General features: G+C 48.4%; 3 protein-coding genes across 4 annotated transcripts in view; 2 read left to right on the top strand and 1 right to left on the bottom strand.

Moving 5' to 3' along the window:
* Positions 1-10,130, bottom strand: part of LOC137424608 (putative oxidoreductase YteT) — a 395,833-nt gene extending 385,703 nt beyond the window's left edge. The window contains 3 exon segments of the mRNA XM_078775648.1: positions 5,352-5,473; positions 6,208-6,258; positions 10,090-10,130. Of these exon segments, the coding sequence (XP_078631774.1) occupies positions 5,352-5,473; positions 6,208-6,256 (171 nt within the window). The 5' untranslated portion in view covers positions 6,257-6,258; positions 10,090-10,130.
* The window catches only part of LOC144891699 (uncharacterized), a 1,187,956-nt gene that overhangs the window by 12,797 nt on the left and 1,154,189 nt on the right, over positions 1-20,970 (top strand). The window lies entirely within an intron of this gene.
* Positions 16,636-20,763, top strand: LOC137424603 (uncharacterized). Of its 2 annotated transcripts, none has more exons than XM_068112219.2 (5): positions 16,636-17,136; positions 18,783-18,863; positions 19,037-19,103; positions 19,741-19,826; positions 20,047-20,763. In XM_068112219.2, exons 1-5 carry the CDS (start codon positions 17,086-17,088, stop codon positions 20,098-20,100), a joined length of 339 nt encoding a protein of 112 aa, XP_067968320.1. In that variant the 5' UTR covers positions 16,636-17,085; the 3' UTR covers positions 20,101-20,763. The 2 variants fall into 2 exon arrangements, with proteins under 2 accessions (XP_067968320.1, XP_067968319.1); XM_068112218.2 differs by having other exon boundaries at positions 16,952-17,160.

Genomic DNA, 20,970 nt, shown 5'->3' with positions numbered 1-20,970 from the left:
ACTGCAGTTCAATAATAAAAATAACCAAACAACCCCTAACCCTGCTGGTGGTATCTTGCTCTTCGGCTCCCTCTACTGGCTATTGCTCTCTTCCAGTTGTTGTCATCTTCTTTGCTGGCGGCCTATTTGCAATAATAAAATGCACCCAACGTGTCCGTTTTTATTTATGGCCCACAGGGCCGACTATGTGTAGTTCACCTGTGGGGCATCGGTGCCTTGTGACCAAGGTCCGCCAGCAAGATCTCGGGCCTTCATGGCCGGTTCCAGCAGAGGGGCCATGCCCCAACCCATGGGGTCCATAAGTGGTGCTCGGCCACAGACATGTGGTCCATAAGGTGGTGCATCGATGCAGACAGCTGTGGTTCTGGGAGTTTCGGGCGCACAATGGCGGACTCACGCACGCTCCCCTCGGCGCCCAGTGGCGCACAGGTCCTCATGTGGGAGACAAAGGGGGGAAAAGACAGATGAGCGAGGGGTAAGGTCACAAGGGTACACTTCAATACAGGAAATGCAAGGCGAAGTGCGTACGGAGAGCGAAGTGAAGAAGCTCGTCCCTACCGTACGTCACCCCCCCCTGTCACCTACTCTACCCTTGCCCTTACCCCATATTTACAAAATCTACACCTTTACAAATTCGTCGCTACTGTCACGTCTTCCCCATATTTCCCCTACACCAAATTCGTTCCCACAATCCCTCTAACCAAATTTGCCATCACCAATTCATCATCAATCCTCATAAGGAGGGAGAGATGGAACAACAAGCACAATGTCACACCCACGTCATGATGCGTCTCACATTCCAAACATTTGCATCATAAAAATAACAAAAACCACCTGGCATGGTGTGGAGGTACGTCATCCCTCAGGTGAGTGGATGTAGATGGTGCAAGGAGATTTTCATCCGAACTATCCTCTCATTGACTTTAACACACTTTACACTACCCGGGGTCTTTCCCTGCCAATCCATTGGCCAACTTACACAATGGGTTCTAAAAACCAATTCCCATTGACCAAACTGTGGTGCTTCTCAATTTGGGGTCTCACTCCCCCGATTCAACTCCCGGTGCCCTTGCACAATTTCAGGACTGGGGCGTGTAGCTCTCCCAGCAGGCCTACCCACCTGCACACCTCCACCACTGCAGTTGCCACCCGAGCTTACCTAGCTCCTCACCCTAACCTATCTAATTGGGGAAGGCCCCTCCTGGCTCTGTCACCCCTTGGTGCCCTCTGGCACTGGGCTACCCGGGTCCGTCCTCCGGATCCTCGGGCCCCATCCACAACAACTCTACCGGCTCCCAGAGCCCACCTGCGGCCTCACCTGGCCGACATCCTCAAAGTGGTGGTGCCCAAACCAACTACACACACTAACAGGCTACACGCCCAGCCATTTCCACGTCACTAATGCACCCATCCTAACTCTCCTGTGCAACTACCCGCACCACAGATGCCAATATCCAACCACAATTTACCTGTACCCTCTACCTAACTCTTACACTACCCTCCCCGGGTATTCGTGATGGGGTCCATCCTTCCCCCATTCACACCTTCGCACCATCCACTCCACTCCACAGTTTCCACCATACTCACTCCACGACCATCCATTCCATACACCTGTTTTTCATGCACCTGTCGTTGCACACCTGTGCAATCACACTTGTTTCTTACACACCTCACCAACACACCTCTTCGCGCCCCCTCCTCGGTCACCTCCTCTGTGACAACCACAGGTGTGCTCTCACTTGCACAGCCAATCACGTGCCTCACTACCAATTCCAGTGTGCATTCCCACACACGCTCTACCATTCCAGGTGTGCATCCTTCCATTCCAGGTGTACATCCTCTCTCACCTGCCACAACCAACTCACGCTCCGTGTCACTCTCACTACTTTCACCACCACACTCGGTCGCGCACTCACCCTTACTCCCGCCAGCGCACTCTTTCCTCATGCACCCGTCCGTTACACACCTTTCTCGCGCATCCTCTTGTGCACACTCTCCCGTTACTTCCTCCGTAACACTCACCACAGGTGTGCACTCTCTCGTTACATCCTCTGTAACACTCCCCATCCCGCGCTTCCATGTGCCTCCTCGCACACGCGCTACGACCAACTCACTCTCGACAGCACACTCACTCCTCGGCGCGCACTTTTTCCTCACACACCCCAGAGTCGGACATTCTCGCACACCTCCTCTCTCGTACTCCGTACCTGTCGCACACTTCACCAACGGCCTCTCACGAACACCCGGATCCACATCAACCCCCAAGCCGACTGAAGCTCCCCTCACATCATATACATTTCCGAATATATCACCACTCACCTTGGCACCTCGTCTCCGCACCTCCTTCGCCACCTGCAAACTCTTTATTTGGTTAGCGAGCACACCATCACGATTTGAGCACCGACCTTGTACATATTCCATCACCTCCTCCTTTATCTCCCTCTTAGTTTCCGTCCGTCTCTTCTTAATTTCACTCACCCCCTCTTCCACCTTCTCCAATTTTTCCTTCACCTCTTTTATTTCCCGGTGCGTCTCCTCTATTTCGTCCTCTAACGCCACCTTGACCGTTTCTATGTGCGTCGTCACCTCCCGGTCCTTTGTCTCCATTACCTCCATCACCTCGTCCAACCTCGTTGTCAGTCCCTCACATACCATCTGACATTCCTTCTGTGTCGCTATTAATTCGTTCTCGATTTCTTTTTGTGTCGCTTTTAACCCTCCTAGTACCGCAGTGTTCCTTTGTACTTGGTCCACGAGTTCCTTTTGTCCCACTGTCAGCTGTTCTACTCCCCTCGTCAGACCCTCTATGCCCCCCTGTAACCTAGCCGTATTATTCCTCACCTCTTTCTCCATACGCTTCTCACCTCGCTTTACCTCCTCGCGTACCCCCGAGCCCTCCTCGCTTACACCTCGTCGTATTTCCTCCTTCATCTCCTCCATCTCTTTTGTGGATGCCGCCCTCATCTGTCCCAATTCATCCCTATGAGCATCCAATTTACCTTCCAACCCGACTTTCACCTCCTCTATCTGGTTCCCCATCCGTTTGATTTCCCGGGCAGATTGCTCCCCTACTTCCCGCAATTTGTCGTCCATTGTATTTTCCAACCCCATTAACCCCCTCTTCACCCCCTCTATCTGATTCTCCTGGGCAGCCATTCTATTTTCCACCCCTGTTAACCCATTTTTCACCCCTTTTATCCCATTGTCTAACCCCTCAAATTTACTGTCCAACCCCTTAAAATTATTGTCTAACCCCTTTAAATTATTGTCTAACCCCTCAAATTTACTGTCCAACCCCTTAAAATTATTGTCTAACCCCTCAAAATTATTGTCTAACCGTTCACCGGTACCCCTCGCTTCGTCCCTCATTGCTCCCATTTGGCCCTCCAATCGCTCACTATTCCTTTCCATCATTTGTCTCATTTCTCTGCTTTCCGCCCTTGATTTATCCCCTTGCAGGTTCAGGGACGCCTGCATTTGTGCCATAAATTGCTCCATGAGGGCCTGCATTTGGACCATCCCTCCCACTTGTGCAGCGGGTGCGGCCGCCATAGCCATGTGCGAGGCGCCATTTTGCGTCCCTTCAACCACGTGCGCGAGGGCGCCATTTTGTGCACCTGACACCTCCTCAACCACCTCCTCATTGCTCTCCTCCATTTCTTCCCTCTGATCCTGGGTTACCCCTAACCCCTCTTCTAGTTCCCCCACCGGCATCCGATCGCCTTGACTATTCATGGCACGACTTCAAAGTTCAGGTTTTTTTTTTTCCGAAAACAAAACAAATTTCGGCCGCTCGTAATTTTGAGCGCGTTAAGCGCACTTCGGGTCCAATCCCGCTCCCGACACCAATTGTTACGGACCGCGGATAAGATGTCGATTTGCCGTGCGGATGGCGCTGCGGCCCTAACAGTTACCCCGACTAACCCGATTCCTGAACGTTGGCCAAAATCGCGCCACAGATATTCAATGGGAAAAAGACTAAAGCGAAGGATGTGAAGAAGAAGAAAGACAAAGGGTAAGGAATACAAATATAATTTATTTACTATTTACAACCAAAAGAAACCAAGGAGAAGGAAGGATAGTAAAATAAAGACAGAAGGAATCAAGGAGACACAGTGCAAATATTCACTTATACAAGCTTACTTATACCCAGGGACAAGACAAAAGACAGACTACAAGCACACTTACACGGGGGATGATGACAGGAATGGCAGGAGGTGGATGGCTGGAGGGAGCGGAAGGTTCAGCTGGAACCGCAGCACGGTCGGGTCGGGGATGAGCAGCCGCCGCCCTTTCTCGATCGGCGCGTTTAGCAGCCGCCGTTCCTTCGCGGCCCCGCTCGAAACTGCCGTCAAAGCCCCGAAGCTGCTGTGGCTGAAGCTGCTGCGTGCCGCTGCTCTTTCAGGGATCCTCTCTGGCACAACTCCTTCTTGGAACCTTTGGCGCAACTCTTGTAATTCACCTCTCCCTCTCTTGCTTAGTCCAACAACCACTTTCTCTCTTGCTTGGTCCAACAACCCTTAGTCCCACTCAGTCCAACTCTTAGTCCAACAACTTCCTCTCTTGCTTAGTCCAACAACCACTTTCTCTCTTGCTTGGTCCAACAACCACTTTCTCTCTTGCTTGGTCCAACAACAACTTCTCGGCTTTCGCGCGCGCGCTTTATAGCGCCTCAGGCGATCAAGCCGCTGGTGTCCAGGACACGCCCATCGGTCAGCTTGCCTCGGCCCTGATTGGTCGGCACGGCCCTCTGGCTCCGCCCTTGATGACGATGGGCGGGCATGCCCTTCTTCCCCGAGCTGACCACGCCGTAATGGCGGCAAATGCAGTTGGCAGTAGAGGTTTTGGGAATGGGAATGAAAGGGGATCTATCTATTTGAATTCGGTGCAATGGAGTATTAATTAATGGAAGACAAAGCCTTAACCTAATACACAGAATAAGGAAATAAACTACTGAACAGGGATATATGGTGTCCTTCGTGTATGCTTTATGGAATTAAGTACGGGAACGCCCTTTGACCTTTATACAACACTGGAGTAAGGAGGGCGATATTTTACAACAATTTACACAACAACAACAAAAAAAAAAACCATTCTCATATCCACAACAATATGTATGTATGTATGTATGTATGTATGTATGTATGTATGTATGTATGTATGTATATGTATATATATATACTGTTGCATGTAAGTGGAAGTTGTAATCAAAATTATTGGTACAGACTGTACTCATGCATAATGCACATTCTTTCGCGCTGCCCTATTGGCGTTGAGTAAACCAAGTTTGCATTCCACGTTTTCCCAATGGCGCCGTTCCACAGTTGTTACCCACATGCAACCAACCACACCTTCATTCGTTTGGGGAAATGCAAGGCGTAACCTGCATAAGTTTGGCCTCTGTTCCCACCGCCGATTACAAGTGCCGTAACACACCGAGCGTCGTCTCCGAGTAGCTCCTCCGACAACCTGTCTGACAAGGTAGTTCTTGTTACATTAACATTCAATTGCCACCAACCACCGACGGAAGTATTCATGCGATCAAGTTTCATTTTTTTAGTATCAGAAATCTACACTCATGAAAGAGCAAGGTGGTGGCAAAGACAAGGCTGACAAATATACAGTGAGCCATTGTGGAAACCACCAAGCACAAACGAGCAGGTGGATTAAGGAAAAGAGGAGGGAAGGAATGTAACCTGCGAGTAATACAGGTGGCTGTGGAGAGGGTTAATAGGGATTGAGAAGATTGGGAGTAGGGATTGTTTATTACATGAGGTGTTGATCTGCTATCTTGAAGTGTTACAGGGAAGACTGGGATTGTAATTACTCAAGGAGGCTGTCCCACAGGCAGAAGGATTGGGGAACAAAGGATTGGAGGTGAGCAGGAGCTATGGAGTTTGGAAAGTTAACCAGTAGGGGATATTGGAAGAATGTCGGCATCCTGGAAAGGCTGGGACTATTGCAAAATGCTCTCATCATGTCATTAAAACTCAAATATGTTTAATTATGTTTTCTCATATTAAAAGTCCCTCTTGTTCTTTACCCACGAGTTAGTTAATGGACCAAGCAACACTAAACCAAATGTTTCAGGAAATTTTGTTAAATTTAAATACAACTTTGTTTTATATTCGGAACTGCAAATAAACAAATAATTCCAAAGAAAACGCAGATCCTAAAGGTTTTGAACGAAAGTAGAAGTATTCTTACCATCCTCAGCTTCCGCATGACTCCTGCCAGAGGACCAAGACTTGCTCATGACTGCAAAGCGAGTTACAGAACAAGCAATTAGTGTTTCCACAATGGCATTCAACCACTTGCCAGGTTAACGATGAGAGCACAGTAGAGCACTGGGGAGTACAGCACGACATGCTCAAACGCCCAATGGCTCTGCTAAGGGAGTTTCAAAGTTCAACTGAGAGAACACCATGGTCCTAAAAAGGAAAAGTCAACTCCTTAATGTATTGATGAAGACACCTCAAACCAGAAAGTCACTCGGTAGAGCGTATACCTCCGCCAGGCTGAACAGTTTATGTTTCGTATACAAATGATATGCCTGATCTGCATCCGACTTCAAGCAAAATCTAATCAGCTTGTTCCTGTCACCTAACCAATGCATCCACCAAGTTTTGGCATAACTCACCCACAACTTTTTGAAACATCATGCTATATATCGTTTTTGGCCCCCAACTCTCAATGATTAAGAATCACTTTTAAAATTCTCAGATCCAAATCCGGATCTTGATCTTCACCAAAATCAAATAAATTCTTCCTCGTCACACACCAACCTTTCCACAAAGTTCTGTCCAAATCCGGCCACAACCTTTTGAGATGTCCTGCTTACAGACAAACAAACAGATAGTTGTTCTCCTCCTCTTCCTTTTATAAGGGGTGAGGTCCGATGGCACCAAGCTCCTGCCCTGCATTGACTACGAAACTCCTCCACTCCCCTCTGTCCTCAGCCAACTCTCTCCACTCTCCAACCACCACCACCTTAATGAAATCCCTCTTCACACAATCCTCAAATCTCAACCGTGGTCAAGATATTTTCCTCCTACCTGGTACCCCTCAACCTATCCGCTCTCCTTGCCATTGTCTCTTCCCCCATCCGCACCAAGTGTCCAGCCCATCTCAGCCGGCATTTCGCCAATCTCCCCGTCAAGCTCATCTGCACACAAATCTCCTCCCACAGTTCATCCATTCTCCTTCTATCCACGCTCTTCACTCCCGCAATCCTCCTTACCCAGTTGTTCTCTCAAACCTGCAGCCACTGTTGAGGTCTCTGTGTCAGTGCCATTGTCCCCAGACTGTAAATGTATGCCACCTTTTGGCACGATATCAGAGACTTTCCTTTCAATCTCCTTGAAATCTTTCTGTCTGCCATTACACCCTCCACCCGCCACACTCCTCTATGCATTCAACCCACCTGAATCCTCCTCCGCACCTCTGCCTCTGACATGCCATCCCCTGTCACTGTTCCACCTAGAGACTCAAACCTATTTCCTTGTCCGAGCTCCTTCCCCTCTAACCTGATATTCCTTTTTTTTTTTTCCTCTGCTGCCCGACCCACATCACCTCCGTCTTCTCCAGGCTCATCATCAGCCCATGTTTCTCAAATGTCTCCTTCCACTCCAGTACTTCCTGCATCTCCCGCCCACTCTCCAAAACAACAACCAAATTGTCTGCATACAATAACCTCAGCAGAATACCTTTCATGTTTCCCTTCCGGCTTACCAGCTCCATCACCATGATAAACATGAGTGGGCTGAAAGTGCTTCCCTACCTCAAACTGATGTTCACAATGAACTCCTCCGACACCACAGGACCAACCAAAACTCCACCCTTCGTTTGCTTGTAGGGCAAAGGGGGGCATTAGGCTCCACTACATTGTAAATCTTGAAGGTAAATATAATGCATTTACAATGTAGTGGAGCCTAATGCCCCCCTTTGCCCTACATCCATTCCACCAACCTAACTTCTGCCTCTGGCACCCCCATCCATTTCAGTTTCACCACCTCTCTCGGGACAGTGTCATAGGTTTTCTCCAGATCCAAAAATCCGAATACCATTTCACCTTGCACCTACACCTTCTTCACCAGCTGTCTCAGCACAAACATCCCATCTGTCTTTCCCCGACACTTTCTAAAGCCCTGCTGCTCTTCTCCAATCTCCTTCTCCACACTCTTCCTTATCCTCCCTTCCAGAACCCTCTCCAGCACCTTCATGACATGATTAAGGAGTGTAATGCCCTTGTACTTCCCCGGAACATCCCTAACATCCTCCTCCCCTTCCATATGGGCACAATTAACCCTGTCCTTCACTCTTCGGAAAAAGACCCATCTCTCATACATACATTCAACAACGTCTTCATCCACCTGCAGGGGCAGAGGTGATTATAGATGTGGAAACCTCAAAGCACAGACGAGTAAACCCCAAGGCACAGACGAGTAAACCTCAAGGCACAGACGAGTAAAACCCAAGGCACAGACGAGTGAACCCCAAGGCACAGACGAGTAAACCCAAAGGCACAGACGAGTGAACCCCAAGGCACAGACGAGTGAACCCCAAGGCACAGACGAGTGAACCCCAAGGCACAGACGAGTGAACCCCAAGGCACAGACGAGTGAACCCCAAGGCACAGACGAGTAAACCCCAAGGCACAGACGAGGAACCCCAAGGCACAGACGAGTAAACCTCAAGGCACAGACGAGTAAACCCCAAGGCACAGACGAGTAAACCTCAAGGTACAGACGAGTAAACCCCAAGGCACAGACGAGTAAACCCCAAGGCACAGACGAGTGAACCCCAAGGCACAGACGAGTAAACCCCAAGGCACAGACGAGGAACCCCAAGGCACAGACGAGTAAACCTCAAGGCACAGACGAGTAAACCCCAAGGCACAGACGAGTAAACCCCAAGGCACAGACGAGTAAACCTCAAGGCACAGACGAGTAAACCCCAAGGCTCAGACGAGTAAACCCTAAGGCTCAGACAAGGAACCCCAAGGCACAGACAAGGAACCCCAAGGCACAGACAAGGAACCCCAAGGCTCAGACAAGGAACCCCAAGGCACAGACAAGGAACCCAAAGGCACAGACGAGTAAACCTCAAGGTACAGACGAGTAAACCCCAAGGCACAGACGAGTAAACCCCAAGGCACAGACGAGTAAACCCCAAGGCTCAGACGAGTAAACCCCAAGGCTCAGACAAGGAACCCCAAGGCACAGACAAGGAACCCCAAGGCACAGACAAGGAACCCCAAGGCACAGACAAGGAACCCCAAGGCACAGACAAGGAACCCCAAGGCACAGACAAGGAACCCCAAGGCACAGACAAGGAACCCCAAGGCACAGACAAGGAACCCCAAGGCACAGACAAGGAACCCCAAGGCACAGACAAGGAACCCCAAGGCACAGACGAGTAAACCCCAAGGCACAGACGAGTAAACCCCAAGGCACAGACGAGTAAACCCCAAGGCACAGACGAGTAAACCCCAAGGCACAGACGAGTAAACCCCAAGGCACAGACGAGTAAACCCCAAGGCACAGACGAAGATGCTGATGAGGCAAGCTTAAGGTGTTTATGAACTAACTACATGTAATGTAAGACAGGAAAATACAAAAATAAAAAGTTTCTTGAACTTATCCCCAGGTTTGGTCTTTAAACCAATCCATTTTCACACGGACAAGAGTGTGTGCTCAGTACTAGTAAATCTAAAAGCCCTTTTTAACTTTCCCTCATTATTAATTCAAACTCGGTGTGTTCCGTACAAAGCGAATCTTTACAGTTTATTACAAAGCAGAGATAAAACGCGGTCAATGTTGAGTACACGAGTACACACACACACACACGTGTACACATACACACACACACACAAACACACGTGTACACATATACACACACGTACACACGTACACACACACACACACACACACACACACACACACACACACACACACACACACACACACACACACACACACACACACACACACACACACACACACACACACACACACACACACACACCAGCCAAACGTTCAGAGTACAAACTGAACAAGTTACATTTTAACTCATTAACCCATCAACAACCTCCCTCGAGGGGCTCCGCGGCGTCACATCCAAGCCCGTATAGGGAGAGTCTGAGCCTTTTGTGTGCTACTTTTGGCATATCGCTCGCTTTAACTGCAAAGCGTCATAATATATTAATGCAATCTCCCAAAGCCACTCACCGAATTAATGACTTCTAATGGCCACACGCAATTGCTTTTTGCAATAATGTTCTTCTTCTTTATAAATAACTTTTAAAAAACCAACCTTGCCTTTGTTTTATTTCTCTTTTTTATTATTGTTGTTGTTTCACATATCGACTACGTTTAACAGCTGCAACATTTCTAAGGTACTCCATTGTAATAATGAACAGGTAAATGTATATTATTATGAAACAATTATTGCATAGAAACAATGAGAGATCACCCTCACCGGCAGCACGTCTGACCTCATACACCGCCTAATTACTTATGCGAATTTGCACAAACATCGTCATTGATAAAGAAGAAAAAAATCGTCTAATATAATTCCATTTAAATACTCCAGTCAGAAAAATAGATAGGAAAAGTGGGGGTGGGGGGTTAAAAGTGATTATGACTTGCATTATATTTTTTGTCGATGTAAATACAATAAATGACTAACTTTTTCTCTCCAATAATTTTGCATGTTTTCATTTTACTAAAGGGAAAGTGGAAGCTCGCTCTATCGATAGTCCTAAAGTTGTGGCTTATACACCGCTCAATGTAAAATTCCATGTAAATACGTTCGTATTGTGAGAAGAATGGGGTTGTTAGTGTTAGCGCTTGCCGTTTGAACACAAGTTTCATGGCTCGTAAAGTATCAGGACCCACTGCACTCACAAACCGATTCTCTCGATGCCCCATTCAGCCTGAATTTCGTTAATTATGTTTAGACTTGTGTCCCGCCATTTTTGCGCGCCATATTATAAATGCTTGAATCGCGGAAAGGCGCGCCAAAATGGCGAAAGGACGGACAAGGGCGTGAAAGCAAGTTTTTCTTTGCTTTTTAAATTAGTCGAACGATTCCAGTTCCAGGATTAATTCACACGAGATAAACCCCTCAACACTCACCACGTTCGCCCCTTCTTTAGAGCACTGCATGCTCCACAATGCAGCACCCCGCAAGGTACAAAATTGACAAAATCTTGAACTCAGATATTTCATTTCCAGAAGTCACAAAGGCAGGTTTAACCTCCTTTTATGAAACCACGAGTATATACTTTTGTGAATCTCTCGGTTTCAAAGAGGTCATCCACCCGTCTTTCCCACCTGGAATTCGTGTTGACGTCCACGGTTTGGCTCCGATAGAGTGTTCAATCTACGATAACTTAACTAGCTCCAACTAATATCAATCATTATTTTAACCCAAAATTAGCGCACTTTCGAGGACATCAAAGTCCTTTGACCTGACGAATGGGGAGGACATTCGACAATTCGATAAAATGTTCATTTGAAACACTTTAATAGGATTCCGATTTATATATAGATTCTTTTTCAACCCTCCTCCCTCTGCAGATCTTCCAAGATAAACAGGTTCATCCGGCAAACTCGTCCTCTTCCGTTCACACGTCCAAAGTCCAGGCGGTGTGCTCGCTCACACCCCTTAGTTCCTCTTTTGTCCCACTTGTGGAATCACCTCCTCCTGGGGCTTCATTGTTTCGTTTCAACAAGTCATGTCGTCTGCGCAGTATAGGCTTACCTTAACTAATCCTCCTCTACGACACCTGCTCGGTCACCCTTTAACCTTCTCCTTTTCTGTACGAGCTCTGACTGTCTCTGTCTCAATGGTCCTCAACGGTGGATTTTGTGCAGGTGAAACCAGGGTTGCGATAAGTGATCCTTTTGTAATTTTTAACCTACTTGCCGTATGCTTCAAGTCGTTGTCTCGCAGGAAGATGAATTTTCACCCCAGATGAGTTGTGTTCCCGAGTGATCGGTGTGATCGTTGGCAGTCTACCTGTATTGATGAACTGTTAGGGTGACACTGATTTGGTGTATATCAATCATACACTGGCACTGTCGGTGAAGATGCAGCCCCACACCTGGAATGATCATCCTCCATGCTTCACTGTTGAGGTTCATGATGCCGTGACACCGCACACATGGACTGATCATCCTCCATGCTTCACTGTTGAAGTTCATGATGCCGTGACACCGCACACCTGGACCGATCATCCTCCATGCTTCACTGTTGAAGTTCATGATGCCGTGACACCGCACACCTGGACTGATCATCCTCCATGCTTCACTGTTGAAGTTCATGATGCCGTGACACCGCACACTTGGACTGATCATCCTGAATGTTCTCGAGGTTTTAAGGGTACTTTTAAGGTTTTTCAGGTTTTCATGTTCAAGGTACTCAAGGTTTTCTGGCAATCTGTGTACTTTCCTATCACTTACAGAACACATGCCGAGATACCTTGCATCACTTGTGCAGAGTTTCAGCTTTCCATCCTGAGCTCTTCTATTATTAACAGTACCAGTTTCATGTCCCCTCCCCCCCCCCTTTCAGCCCCCATGCCCCGAGACTCGCATGCAACTCCAATTGTGACATTTGTCACAGTTGGAGTTGTCACAGACATTCATTACTTTGATTTCTACCATCTTGTCATGCAGCAAATCGGTCCAAGGTGGCATTACTGGATTACTACTCAACTACGCATTATACGGGTGTGACACTTCGGAATTACGATATATAGAGAATTTACATCAATAAAAAAACATTAATAACTAGAACAATACGACTGTATTGCCAATATGCCTACGCATAGTCCCACAACGGGTAGATGCCATCGTTCACTGTCCTAAAAATAAACAAAGTGAGTTATCTCCGGAAGGAAATTTTTAAAATATCGCCTTTCAAGCTCATATGGCTGCCATACCACATGACATATGACCTTTAAAAATGTGCACTCTGCATATGTATGGGTAGGTGATCACGTTTGTGAAGTTTCGTGTTGATCGGATAAGGTTCGTTTTTCTATCCAAGATGGCTGCCAAACCACGTGACCTACGACATCATCATTTTCAAACAATATGCAACAGTAATGTTTGATATTTGTAAAATTTCGCATCGACAGGGTGAGCGGTTTCAGAGATATAATTATTTACTATTTTCCTTCAATCCAATATGGCTGCCAAACCATGTGACCAATGATGTCATAAATTTAATATTTCAATACAAATGGGTCATAGACCAAGTGCATGCAATTTCAGATTTTGAAGATAAGGAGTTCGATTAAAACATTTTTGGCTGGTATACCACTTCACCTATGATGTCATCATTATCATGCTTTTGTTCCCCATTGGGAGTAATTTACAATGTGCCAAGTTTCAAATGTTTCCATTCAGCGGTTTCCGAGAAATATTTTTTTAATGATTTGCTTTTAATCCAAGATGGCTGCCATACCACGTAACCTATGACGTCACAATTATCGCAAAAACATTCTGCATCGGTGTCACTCCTACCCTGAAAGTTTTGTCTCAATCGGACATGTGGTTGCTGAGAAAAACGAGGTTTAGCCCGGACGGACGGACGGACGGATGGACAAACCAAAAACATAATAGCCGTAAAAATATATAGTCGTATGCAGCCAGTGGCTGCTGGTTGCATCATTTCTGGAAGCAAGGCTGTGCCGCTGCTTCCAGAAAGCTGGTCCTCATTTTACCAACGTCGGAAGGATGACAGGCTGAGTCACCCACCTGGTGTTATTTAATGGAACGACAGGGGCTGAAACTCAAGACCCTAAGATCTTAAGGCAGCCATCTTAACCGATAAGCCAACACCAGACAACACCCGTCGAGGAGTATCGGGCAAACTCACCACAAATGGAGTGCAGGTTGGTGAAGGTAAGCAGCCATGGAAATCGAACCCACACCCAACCACTGAAGAAGAAGACAACTCTTCTGCCACGACTGGACTTGCGCCTCAACAATGACACGAGGACATATGAAAAAGCTTCTCGAATGGGCACGACCATACATAATGAGATGCCTCCACCAATAAGACCAATTCATACATCTTCAAACGAACTGACACCAAATCTCAAAATGGGCGCACGGTATAACACAAGATAGCCTAATTAGCTAATTCCTCTATTATATTACCTCCGATACCTGTGTCGGTGTCTGGAAGGTTTCCACCATCCCTGGGATAAAGCTAACAGCCCTGTACCCCTATTTTTACTCGATTTGTCACCTCCAAACATTTTCCACTAACTGCTCCTATCGCTATGTACTAAAGTGAAACGCTTCTCTAAATTTCCCATCGGCTGGCAGGATGATCTGGAGTCTGGAGGTACGTGCGCTCAATCGTCTCCAAGCTGTGCAGCCAGGTATAAACTGCCGTCCCGGTGTTGCACAGGTGGGGTGATTCATCGATGTGTGTCGTACCTCGGATGGACGTTAAACTGGGCAATCTGTGTCCGCATGAGTTGGTACACGGTAAAGATCCCACATTGTCCTTGGTGAAGAGTAGGTGAGTTATCTCCGGCACCCTGAGCAAATTCTAAATGCCTTCCGTCTTCCTGAGTCGGAATGGCGATCCGACCACGATTGAAGCCGAGGAACTCCTTCAGCAGCAACGAAGCTCTGGAAGGGGCACGTATGACACCTGATGATGAAATATACCTTGATCTTCATCAAAGGACGTATGATTCCCAATTACCTGCTGGGAACAATAAATACATCGACAGCTCGGTTTGTATGACGTCACCGCCCGAGTGATGTGACTTCGCGCGGAAATGAAGACGGTGCGCTGACGTGGAAATACCTGACACCTATAACCTGACCAGGTATATTTATTTTACATACTCCTGAAGATATTTAACCTCCTGTCTTCTACCGACTCCTCTCCGGCCTATCCCCCCCCCCCCCCCCAGCTCTGTCTGTGCTCTGTCCGCCAAATACTCCTACAGGACACACAAGATCTGCCAGCAACCCTCTTCTGGTGAAACTGACAAATTCAAGACTCTGCTCACCTTCACTCTTTCATTCCTCTTTTCTCCGGCCTCTGGAACAAACTCCCTCACTCTCTTCAATCCCACTCCTCCCTGAAGGTCTTTAAAACAGCTGTTCACCGCCATCTCTTATCTTCCCCCATCCAAAACCTTGATCTTTTCTACCCCCGTTAATTAACCCCAGATCCACTTTTTTTGAAATACCAATTTCTTTCCTGGAAGCAGTGTCCATGTGTTTTTTTTGTTTTTTTTACCTCTCCCACCCCCAACCCCCTTCCCATGCCTCCTCCCCCCAAGCCCTCTCCCTCCCACAGATCTCCCGATGTCCCTGCTCTCAAATGTTGTACTTGTGTGCTTCCCCCTCTCCCCATATTGTCTCCCGCTCCCTTTATTTTGTCTTATGTGTCCGTTTGTTTTTTGTCATTAATGTTACCTCTTACAGGAGCCTCGACCTTGTATACAAAAAAAAAAACTTGGGAACTAAACAGCAAAGCTTTCAACATTCCTGGTTAAACCATTCTCATCACTCATCATTTCTTGCATAACGAGATCACCTCAATTATATAATTTATTTTCCAATTCCAGAAAAAAAAAGCCTCACACTTTCGTATGTCAAACTAATTGTCATTTCCTGCGCTATTCCACGAAGACGTTTGCATCCCTTTTCATCTGCTGACACCTCCCAGACATGATACGCGGATGTTCCGTGTAAAATGAGCTCATGAGGCTTCCTCCCCCCCCCCCCCCCCCCACCCCCTTCGAGATTACTCAATCCCCGCTCAGGAGGCCACGGCACATCATCCGTGTTGCACAGGTGAAAGGTAATGCAACAATGTATTCGAGACCAAAACGGAACGTTTATTGTTCATTATAAATATAAGGAATGACGTAAACTTTTTATATTTATTAGTTAGAAGGAGGAGCAAGGCTAGGATTTGTGCACACATATGTATTTGGTACATTTACCTTCCATTTGGGGTGTGGCCAAACTGTGCTCCAATTATCTGTCGAATCGCACTCATGGTATAAATAATAAATAAGAACCGTGGAAAAACAAGAAAACGCACTTGTGGTGGGAGGAGCGATAGAACGGTGGGAGGAGCGATTGAACGGTGGGAGGAGCGATAGAACGATGGGAGGAGCGATAGAACGAAGGGAGGAGCGATAGAACGGTGGGAGGAGCCGATACGGCAGCGGGAGAGGCGGCAATGCAGGAGGAGGAACGACAATGCAGTGGGCGTGGCGGTAAAGCAGTGGGAGGGGCGATCAAGAGCGAATCTCCTGACAGTCCGTAAAGACATTCTTCCTCTTCGGCCAACAAATATCTTCCGCTTTAAGTGAACATTGCGCGCGTTTTTCAGGTCGAGGTTCCCATAAAACCGAGAACTCCCGTTATATAATAACTAAAACACGATCAGCTTGCAGGGGAATCGATGGATTCGTTTATTCGGTTTAACGTGCAGGAAATTTGCTTTTTGTTAATCTTGTCCAACCCCGAACCAGGAATATATACATGACACATCAAAAGGAGACATTAAATAAGCATATTGTAATGAGATCGACCTGGGGAGGAGCCTGAGTCACAGTTACTTCCCGATGGGACCGCCCCCGACCACGCCCCCGCGGAACCCAGGGAGCGACAGCTGCGTGCGGCGGTCACGCCACTCCAACACCCGTAGCGACATTTTACAGACAATCCCTGCGGATTCTGTTCACATCGCGAGGTCGTTTGCGAACGGGACACGAACTTCAATTTATAAATCCATTCGCTAGTTCGACGAACCGTCCCGCGCCCATTGGCCGCGACCGAGAGGCGATTCACGTTAATGTATGCGGGATCCCCTGCCAATCAGGTGCGCGTCGCTCCGGCGGGAGCCAATCGGCGAATCAGGGACTGGCGACACGTGACGTATAAATAGGGAGGCTCGGCGCGGCGCCGCGACATAAGCTGTGCGCTGTCCGAATCGTGAGGTGTCTGAACGTTTGACAAAGACCGGCCGAAAATACCTTTTCAAGTTTCCGCGTTTTTTTCCCCCCCCGACAGTAGTTCAACAAAGAAGATGGCAGACACGGTAGTAAAAAAGACGCCCGAAGACACCACCACCACCAAGGTAGTGGACGTCCGTCGCGCTCAGGTGTGATAGAGGAGGAGCAGCCGCGAGCCCCGGTACATCGCTCTCTTATTGTCTCGCACCGGGAGTTCGAGTCCGGAGCTCAACGTGCGCTCGCCGATCGCTCCGTGTTTATTTATTTATTTCGATTTGCACTCCGCTCTCGGGAGAGACCACTCGCTTCGTCTTCGCCATGTCGACCTGTGGACTTTACGGCCGTGGGAAACCCGCCCGAGTCGATTCGCGGGACTCGCCGTGTCTCTCCCGCTGGGTCTCCACGGTGTCGCGTGACACGGCGGTCCCCACGTATCCCATTCCCCCGAAGGACCCTCGAACCCGCCCCGCGGGGCTCTCCGGGGGGTACCTCGGCGTCCCCGCTCCGAACCGTACGTACCGGCCGGTTGTCAAACCGCGAGCTCGGAGTCCTGGACGATCGGCGTGGTTGGTGCTTTGAAGTCCCGCTTCCCGCCAAAACGGCCCGCGCGATGTGACCCGATTGTGCGGGTCCGGCGCGCGCGTCATGACCCCGAGTCTCGCAGCTTCGCACTCGCCGAACGCCTTTCCCATTTTTTATTTTTTTCCCTTCTCCGGTTTGCGATGCGCGGGAGTTTCGCCTCCTTTCTGCAACCTGCGACCCTCGCCCGATCCCACCCAATCGCGCTTGGTGAACACCGCGCGACGTCCTACCTGGCCCACATCACCTGGTTCACCCACCTTCGTCGGTTTGCGCGCTCCGGATTACGACTGGATCGCTTTGCGACCCCAAAACTCGTGTTGGAATCGCACGGATCGACCCCCAGCCCCCACACCCAACCCCTCGCGTCCCTCCTCCCCTCGTCCCCACCGCCAGACACATGGACGGTTTTCCGACGTTCGCTATCTTGCGGGTGACCGTGGTGGCGGTTTTTTTTTTTTTTTTTCCGAACCGCGACGACCTCGATCCAAGGGGCGGAGACCGCCTAAGCTCATTGTTGACAAGTGAACTTACTCCAGGGTTCCTTGAACATTTCGAGGCTATTTGAAACGATCACGGTCGCGTCCACTCGACACTGAAAGTGGTTCGTGGGGGGGTGGGGAGGAGTCCCGGAGGGGTCCGGGAGTGGATGCCAATTATTACCCCTTATTTATTTCGTCGAACGTTCATTGTTATTAAAATGCAAAAAAAAAGCTGCAATATCAAGCCGGGTCGGAGCGAGGTGTGCGGAGCGGGCATCGGATCGTGGTGAGACAGGTGGTTGGCAGGGCGTCGTGGCATGGCGCGTGGCGAGGCTTGCTGGGTACATTCCGTGCTCTTGATATAACGCTCGGCTCCATGCTACCTGGGTAAAAAGTGCCTCACCCGACAATAAAATAACAACGACGATAGTGGGCAGGTAAGGTGCTGGTTGTTTCGACCCACCTCGCAAACGATTGTTTGGAATGAAATTTGAAACGCTTTGTGATGTCATTTCCTGCTGTGCTTGGAAGCATCGAGCTGTATAATGAATGGCAGTGTGAAGGCGCGGAGCACGTGGTACCTACCGCCCGCTCTAAGTGTCTCCGGTGGTATCGATTGGCAGATTCGGGATGTGCGGACAAGTTCCGATGCAAATGCTCAGGAATATGCTGATGCCTGGTGTTCACGTGCCGTTTGTCTACATTCGCAGGATAAAAAGGAAAAGGAGAAGAAGAAGGATGTAGCAGTGGAGGAGGAAGACAGCACGGACGCCCCTTCAAACGGAGCAGAGGTATCGGTGGTTCCTGGGAGGGGAGGGAGGGGAGGGAGGTGTAGGGAGGGGAGGGGAGAGGAGGGGGAGTAAACGTTTCTGCGGTGTCGGTGGTTCTTAGGGAGATTTTATGTGGCTCTATGGTGGATAAACATCGTCGTTGCCTCGGATTTTGAGGGACTTCTTTCTCACAGGATGAGAATGGAGAAAACGATTCCGAAGACAATGCAGAAGTCGACGACGACGATGTTGAGGAGGATGGTAATCACTTTTTCTAATATATATATATATTTGTTGTTGTTGTTGTTGTTGTTGTTGTTGTTGTTGTTGTTGTTGTTTATTATTTATTTATTTTAATATATATCGTCTCTATGACACGTGATTGACATTCCAACGTTTTTGAGGGTATATTTTCTATCGGGAATGTGTGACGGGTCGTGTACTTCACACCTGAGGGGTTACGTTTGCTCGAGTGTGCTCAGTATTGCCTTGACTCAATTTCTGGGATTTGATGGGTTGTGGCTACCAGCTCGCGCACGCCCCCCTCTCCAACCCGCCCCCATCCGTTCCACGCCCCATCTGCTGACATTGGCGGTCTATCTGCCATTGAGATGCCAGCATTCCAAGCCACTGTTTGCTGAATCTTTAATCGGGTTTCCTTTCCTTGTTGGTCCACAGAAACATCCCACCTACCCCTCCCTTGATAACTGTCGTACCTCATTTGTGCAGCTTTTTCCCTCGTGCTAGTTTCCTTTAACATGGTGTCCATTGGCTGAGCCGGGATAGGGGAAGGGCTGCTTCCTCACTGACCAACAAAAATAATCACCGTGGGAAACCTTCATGACCTTTAAACTTGAAGCTGCACCTCTTCCTCCTCCCCCAATCCTTGGTTGTGTAGCTGGTGATGAGGAAGAGGAGGAGGAAGAAGAAGACGATGAGGAAGATGAGCCCCTTTCGAGTAAACGTTCAGCAGAAGAGAATGAGGTGTGTGATGTGGGTACATGGGTCATTTAGAGGGGAGGGCGGGGGGGGGGGGGTACAAGTTTTCAAGGGTGGGTGGAGGGGGTTGGAAGATCCACTAGTTCTGCCATTTCCACACAAGACTAGACGTCCCATAAACCTGATTTGTGATCCTTTTTTTTTGTATTTTTGTCATAAAAGAACTTCTTCACCCTCTCCCCCTTCTCCTCCTCCTCCTCCGTAGGATGAGGGAGACAAAAAGAAACAAAAAACGGATGACAATGGAGATTCTGCCTGAAAATTCTTCCCATAACCCTCCTGGGCCCCCTCCCCATGTCCTTCCATCCGTCCGTTTGTCTGTCCTCCTGTGGCCGGTCTCTGACCGTCATGGCTCTGAGCTGCAACGTAGTCTTGTCGGTTTAGTCGCGTTTAAAGACCCCCCCCCCCCCCCCAAAAAGGAATTGCCGCACCGCATTGCGTCATAGCTTGAGTTTGAAGCCACACAGTTTTAACTCGCTCTATAAAGGGTTTTGTATAGAACCTATTTATTTTCTAAACCGCTGGAGACGGCTTTTTGCGACGTCTTAAGGGAGGTTTTTAGTCCAGCCGTTGAGAAGACTGTCCATCGCACGCGGAGCTGGTTTTGTAAAACGCTTGTGGGTAGTCGTCTCGGAACCTGTGCCGCAGCTCTCTCGCCATGGCGGCAACTACTCCCTTCCTTCGCCCATCACCCGTCCAAACTTGTATCATTCCTTCTGTCCATCTTTTTGTTTCCCTGCTCCTGTAAAGCCCATGTAGAATGAACGTACGTCGGGGTCGTGTGGGAACATGGGCCAAAGATGTTTTGAGTAATGTTGTCATGGCCTATAAACTCCTGTGTGTGACATTGGATGGTTTTTTTTCTTCTCCCTTCGGATGTATTTGTAATGTAGTCTGTTAATAAAAAAATTTCACAAAACAAGGTTCTCTTGCTGTGCATCCTTCACAAGGAGTGACTCATCCTTCAAGCTGCAGTGGCTGTGATAGACCCAAGAAGATTGACAACGTTTGAGATTATTCTCTGTTAATTGGTTCCATGGCTCAAGGTTGAGTTGCATTGAAAGATTTTGGAACACCTTGAAGGACAGAGAAATATAGTCATAGTGATTGCAACCTTATGGGCTCCAGG

Source organism: Myxine glutinosa, chromosome 4 (assembly GCF_964187855.1).
Source record: "Myxine glutinosa chromosome 4, kmMyxGlut1.1, whole genome shotgun sequence".
In the NCBI taxonomy this organism is placed as follows: Eukaryota; Metazoa; Chordata; class Myxini; order Myxiniformes; family Myxinidae; genus Myxine; species Myxine glutinosa.
The sequence above is the reverse complement of the archived record's forward strand: the minus strand, read 5'-3'. Positions and strand labels throughout refer to the sequence as shown.